Source organism: Nicotiana sylvestris, chromosome 2 (assembly GCF_000393655.2).
Source record: "Nicotiana sylvestris chromosome 2, ASM39365v2, whole genome shotgun sequence".
Classification (NCBI taxonomy): Eukaryota; Viridiplantae; Streptophyta; class Magnoliopsida; order Solanales; family Solanaceae; genus Nicotiana; species Nicotiana sylvestris.
This window is the reverse complement of record NC_091058.1, coordinates 86,705,878-86,712,836: the sequence shown is the minus strand read 5'-3', so window position 1 is coordinate 86,712,836 and position 6,959 is coordinate 86,705,878. Positions and strand designations below refer to the sequence as shown.

Sequence of the window (6,959 nt, the reverse complement as noted above, 5' to 3'; positions counted from 1 at the left end):
AAGGGAAGTGCTCCTAACAACCATGTAGCCTCTCAAAGATAAGCATAGACGTCTCCATACCGATCCGCAAGACTCTACTAGGCTTTTTCATGACTCATGAAACCTAAGTGAACTTAGTGCTCTGATACCATGTTGTCACGACCCAAAATACGTCAAAGGTCGTGATGGCGCCTAACACTGCTATCAGGCAAGCCAACAATAAATAATTAACTTAATTACCTATTTTTAGTATTTTTGAAATCCTAAATTTACTTTAATTAAAAGGTAAGAGGTAGAATTTACAGTGTAATGATAATATTATCCAACTACAATACTGAACAACCCATAATCACCCCCAAAACTCGGTGTCACAACTGCATGAGCATCAACTAGGAAATATAGTAAAATATAATATCTGTCTGGAATACAATTAGACAGGAGAGTGTAATTAAATATGATGGAGACTCTGTGTGATGCTGGCTCGTACCATGGGATGCAACTCACCTAAGCCCCGCAATAACCGCGCCTCTGCGCCCACAAGACCACTAGACACATATCTACCTGAACAAAATATGCAACAAGTGTAGTATGAATACGTAAATCAAAGCATACCCAGTAAGTATCTAGTCTAACCTCGAAGTAGTGACGATGGGTCGACTTCAACAATTACTATGGGCTAACCGTAAAAATATCGATAATATAATTAAGCAGAGGTTATGTAGAAACAACTGAAAACTCAAGAATAAGGGATAAATAAACAATGCTATATGAACAGGAATTTCCAAGTTTATTTTCATCATTTAACAATTTACATTTCAAACAAATGAAGCAACATCAATTATTATTAGTTCCAAAGATTTATCGTGCGCAACTCATGACGAGGTCCTACTGCCCGATCCAACATAAAATATTTAAGCTATGAACTGTTGAGAGTTGAACGTCACTAACCATAGATGCATCTATTTGCTACTGAAGCATTCGACTCGCACCACAAAACAGAAAAAATACATTAAAACAACCAAACTTAAGATTTATTAAGGGTAAAATATTCAAATAAATACCAATTCCCAATAACGGTCAAGTAGATGAAGTTTAACCTTTTACAATTCCTTTATCAAGTTTCAATATGATGTAGGCAATTAAATTAACAAGCATGGTGAAAACATCACAAGCATAATATGATTTGTGTCCTAGACTACCCGGACATAAGCATAATTAGTAGCTACATATGGCCTCTCGTCACGTCGTGCGTACATAGCCCCCACAACTAGAAGCACATATTAAATTAATTCACCTATGGGGTTAATTCCATCTTACAAGGTTAGAAAAGAGACTTACCTTGCTCCGAAGTTCCATAACCGGCTCTTACGCCACTCAAACACCTTAAACCAAAGCTTGACAGTCCAAAACTACGCAACCAATGTGCAAACCAATCAAAACATGGTCTAATACCCATAATTAATCAATTTAAATAATTCCCAACACCGCCCGAAAAGTCGATAAAATCAACCATCGGTCCTACGTGCCCGGATCCCAAAATATTTTGAAGATAAACATTACCCAAAACCTCACATACACAAATGCATAATTTATTCTTAATTCAATGCCCAAATTCGTGGTCAAAATCCAAAAATACCAATTTTCTATCTTTTTCTACCAAAACCCAAATTTTAACCAATTTTTCATGAATTTCCATGTTAAAATCTATGTATAATCCAAGTACTTAACTTGCAATAGGTGGGAATCACTTACCTTGACATAGATAATGAAAATCTCCCCTTGAAACCTCTCCCAAATCGCCCAAAGCAAGAGACAAATGAGTGAAATGGCTAAATCCCGCTTTTAAAACATTCTGCCTAGCACAGTCGCCCCCTTCTTCGCGTCCGTGACCAAGGCCTCATGTTCACAATGCCTTCAAGCCCTACAGCTTCGCGTTTGCGATTGAGGCTCCGTGTTTGCGAAGGCTAAATGGAGGTCCCCTAATTCTCTTCCTTTTTCGCATTTGTGACCCATGTGTTATGTTCGCGAAGGTCTTCCTAGCTTCTGCCACGCATTCCCGTCCACTACCTTGCGTTCACGAAGTCCAAATCCCAGCAGCCCTAAAATTCCTCTTTGTGAATGTGGAAATCCCTTCGCGTTTGTTAAGGACAAAACTAGAACCAGTAACAGCAGTTCTAAAATATCTCAACTTGATCTGATACCATCTCGAAACACACCCGAGGCCTTCGGCACCCTGTCCAATCACACCATCCTGTCCCAAAACAAGACACGAACTTGCTTAAGGCCTCAAATTACGTCAAAAAATGTCAAACCCATGAATCGCACCCCAATTCAAGCGTAATGAACTTTAGAACTTCAAATTTCTATATTCAATGTCGAAGCCTATCAAATCACATCTGATTGATCTCAATTTTTCACTCAAGTGACATTTGACATTATGGACCTACTCTAACTTCCGAAATCGGAATCCTATACCGATATCAAAAATTCCACTCTTGGTGTCACGACTTAAAATCAAATCGTCGTGATTGCACCTTTTCATGGAACTAGGTAAGCCACAACTCAACATCTCAACACATAAAATCTTTGAACATAAAGACGGAAGTAATTAATAGTAAAGAAAAGACTTTTTGAAAACAGAAAATAATCCAAAATACGATACAATCCATCCCAAAACCTCTATGTCACATAGTACATGAGCGTCTAAACTAGAATACCGTCTATTACAGTGTCTAGAGAATAAAATTGAAATACAGATAGAGATATATAAGGAGGGTCAAGGCCTGCAAATGCCATGTAGCTACCTCGATAGTCTCCGGAAGTCTGGCTCATTAATCAACAATCGTGGTGACCAGAAGCGTCTGGATCTGCACACAAGGTGCAGGGAGTAGTGTGAGTACAATCAACTCAGTAAGTAACAAGTCCAACCTTTGGACTAAAAGGTAGTGACGAACTCAACTGGTACAGATAAAATAGAAATAATTGTATAGAAACGTAGGCATATAACCTCATGTGCTCATGCTCTCAAATTCTCAACCATTCGGTACTTTATATGGCCCATACAGCCCAAGGAAGATTCATCTCGGAGTATATACATCACTGACCATCAGACACCCAGTACCAAGGAAGGCCAATCCAGCCCTAAGGAGAAGATCTATCTCCATGTATCAAGTATTTCGAACAAGATCCATCCCTCAATAATATCAACCGCGCTCACTAGGGGTGTGTACAGACTCGGAGGGGTTCCTACAGTCCAAATGCTCTCATAATATTAGTATAATCGATGCGGCGTGCAGCCCAATCCCATAATTGTCACTCATAATTAGGCTCTCAGCCTCACTCAGTCATAATCTTTCCAGTCTCACTCATGGACTCACAATGTCATGAAAACTAGCATGAGACAATGATATGATGTATAAATAAATAATAACTGAGACTGAGATATGATGTCATGACCCAGATTTCTCACCCTCGAAAGTCATGAGGGCGCCTACTAGTGAAAGCTAGGCAAGCCAATTAGTCCAATTATTTCACCATTAACATTTTTTAATCCCTTAGCAATCTCAAACAACATAACAAATACAGCGGAAATAATGATAACAAAAATAGTGCGGAAGACGGAATTTGATAATTTAGATAAATACAAACAACAGAAGTCTAAGTACAACTCTACCCAGAATTTGGTATCACAATTTCACAGACTGTCTAAGAGTACTACAAATAAGGGACCGAAAGATAAATACAAGTTGTTTCAGAAATACATAGAAGAAATAGTATAGAAAGATAGAAGGAGACACCAAGGCCCATGGACTCCTGCAGGATTACCTCGGGTCGCCTGAATGGACTGAAGACAGTACCTTCACTGCGGTCCAAAAGCTGTTGCACCGGGATCTGCACACAGTGCAGAGTGTGGTATCAGCACAACCAACTCCATGTTCTGGTAAGTGCCTAGCCTAACCTCGGCGAAGTAGTGATAAGGCTAGGACCAGACTACCAAATAAACCTATGTAGTTAAATCATATACAGTAGAAAAATAAAAGTAAATATTTACAGTTAAAGATCGGAAGGGCAAAGCATGATGCGGGGAGTATCAGATAACAATAGAATACCAAAAGAGGAATGTAAAGAACCTAAAATTCAATTGCTAACAAGGATAAGAAAAACAAACACAGTATTCTTTTTCAATACTTCCTTGTTGCAGGTGTGCAACCTGATCCCATTTCAAATATTACGTGGCGGCGTGCCACCAAATCCCATTTCATATATCTTGTTGCAAGTATGCAACCCGATCCCATTTCATATATCACCGTGGCGGTGTGTCACCCGATCCCATTTCATATATCTTGTTGCAGGTGTGCAACCCGAGCCCATTTCAAATATCACTGTGGCGGCGTGCCACCCGCTCCCATTTCATATATCTTGTTGCAGTCGTGCAACCCGATTCCATTTCAAATATCACCGTGGCGGCATACCACCCTCTCCTATTTATAAATCAACATCAATCATAAAAGAATCCCGGCAAGGGAACAAGAGTATAACAACAACGTCCCGGCAAGGGAGACAATACCATAAACAATAACATCCTGGCAAGGGAACCAACAATGATAATCAACATATTAAGCATGAACAAATCACAACGGAGTCACAACAAGTACAATACGAGACTCACGGGCATGCTTGACACCGACGTATAGATACTTGTCACCATGCCTATACGTCATACTCCACAATTAACACATAGAAAATAAGACACAACTCCTAATCCCTCAAGCTAAGGTTAGACCAAACACTTACCTTGATACCACGAACACAATTCAAGCCTCAACTACCACTTTACCTCTTGTTTCCACCACCAATTCGCTTGTATCTAGCCACAATTTACTTAACTATATCAATAAATGCTAAATGAATCAATTCTAATGCATGAAAATAAGTTTTCCAATTATTTCCCCAAAAAGTCAAAAATTGACCCCGGGCCCACATGGTCAAAACCTGAGGTTCAAACCAAAACCCGATTACCCATTCACCCACGAACCCAAATATATAATTTATTTTGAAATCGGACCTCAAATCGAGGTCCAAATCCTAAAATTTGAAAAACCTAAGTTCTACCCAAAACACCCAATTTCCTCCCGTGAAACCTCTTGATTTTTAGTTGAAATCATGTGAAAAGATGTTAAAGATTAAGTAAAATGAGTTAGAATTGACTTACAATCGATTTGGAAGAGTAGTTGTCTTTGAAAAATCGCCCAAAGGTGTTTAGGTTTTGAAAAGGTTGGAAAAATGAGAAATTTTTGGCTAAGTTATGCTTTAGCAGGTTGCAGATGTCGCAATTGCGAACCCCTTCAAGACCTGCTATCATCGCATTTTCGATCAGATGTTCGCAATTGTGAACTCGCATTTGCGAAAAGGAATGTCGCATTTGCGACAGCTAGGGATTTATGGGTTATTCGCATTTGCGAAGAATTGCTCGCAATTGTGACAAAGGCTAGCCAGGGCATACTTCGCAATTGCGAAGTGACTCTCGCAATTCCCAAGCCTGATAGGCTCATAATTGCGATACCTGACCTTGCAATTGCGAGATCAGGGCCTGCAACACATACCAGCTAAAAACCTGCAACTTCCTAAGTTCAATTCCATTCTGTGGCCTATCCAAAACTAACCCGAGCCCTCGGGACTCCAAACCAAACATGCACACTAACCTAAAAACATCATACGGACTTGCTCCTACAATCAAATCATCAAAATAACATCATCAGCTATGAATTAAACCACAAATTCATGAAATCATTCAAGAACACCAATATTTCCAATTTCTCTACTTTAAGTCCATTTTTTACCAAACCAATTTTGATCTTTACCAAATTTTACAGATTCAACCTGATTATTCTTTCAAACTTTTACCGGGCTCCGGAACCAAAATACGGGTCTGATACCATCAATTGCAAACATCTTTCATTTCCAAAAACTCTTATATATTACAGAAAACAATTTTCTTTAAAAATTCATTTCTCGGGCTTGGGACCTCGGAATTCAATTCCGGGCATACGCCCAAGTTCCATATTTTCCTACAGACCCTCTGGGACTATCGAATCACGGGTCCGGGTTAGTTTACCCAAAATGTTGACCGAACAGGCTGACCTCTCCACTAAACACGAACAGAAGGAAAACTTTTCTATCTCAACTGATGAACCTGCTAGTCTAGAATAGATACCGGCTCTTTCTCATAGGACAAGTCCTTGTCCAACTGGACATTGCTGAAGTCTAACACGTGGGATGGATCACCGTGATACTTCCAAAGCATGGATACACGAAACACTAGATACACATCTGATAAGTTCGGCGGCAACGCAAGTCTGTAAGCAACCTTTCTCACTCGATCAAGAAACTCAAACGGGCTAGTGAATCTAGGGCTAAGCTTGCCCCTCTTCCCGAATCTTATCACGCCCTTCATAGGCGACACCCAAAGCAACACCCGCTCACTGAACATGAATGCCTTATCATGAACCTCACAGTCGGTATAACTCGTTTGTCTGGACTGAGCTGTACGAAGCCTATCCTGAATGATCTTGACCTTGTCCAAGGCATCCTGTACTAGATCTGTACCCAACATGCGAGCCTCTCCCAACTCAAACCATCCAATCGGCGGCCGACACCCCCTACCATATAAAACCTCATAAGGAGCCATCTGGATACTCGTCCGGTAACTGTTGTTGTAGGCAAACTCTGCTAAAGGCAAGAACTGATCCATGAGCCTCCAAAGTCAATGACACAAGTTCGGAGCATATCCTCCAGAATCTGAATAGTGAACTCGGACTACACGTCCGTCTAAGGATGAAATGTTGTGCTTAACTCAACCCGTGTGCCCAACTCACGCTGAGCTACTCTCCAGAAATGTGAGGTAAACTGCGTACCTCGGTCTGAAATGATAGACACGGGCACACACCATGAAGACGAAAAATCTCCCGAATATAGATCTC

At 40.3% G+C, this 6,959-nt stretch overlaps 1 protein-coding gene across 1 annotated transcript; it reads right to left on the bottom strand.

Annotated features, from left to right (window-relative positions):
* Positions 1 to 6,175: 6,175 nt before the first annotated feature.
* LOC138885192 (uncharacterized) lies at positions 6,176 to 6,730 on the bottom strand. Its single transcript, XM_070166102.1, has one exon. It carries the CDS (start codon positions 6,728 to 6,730, stop codon positions 6,176 to 6,178), a length of 555 nt encoding a protein of 184 aa, XP_070022203.1.
* Positions 6,731 to 6,959: the final 229 nt, after the last annotated feature.

Coding starts and splice junctions, on each gene's coding strand:
- LOC138885192 (XM_070166102.1), bottom strand. CDS start 6,730: ATGGATCAGTTCTTGCCTTTAGCAGAGTTTGCCTACAACAACAGTTAC.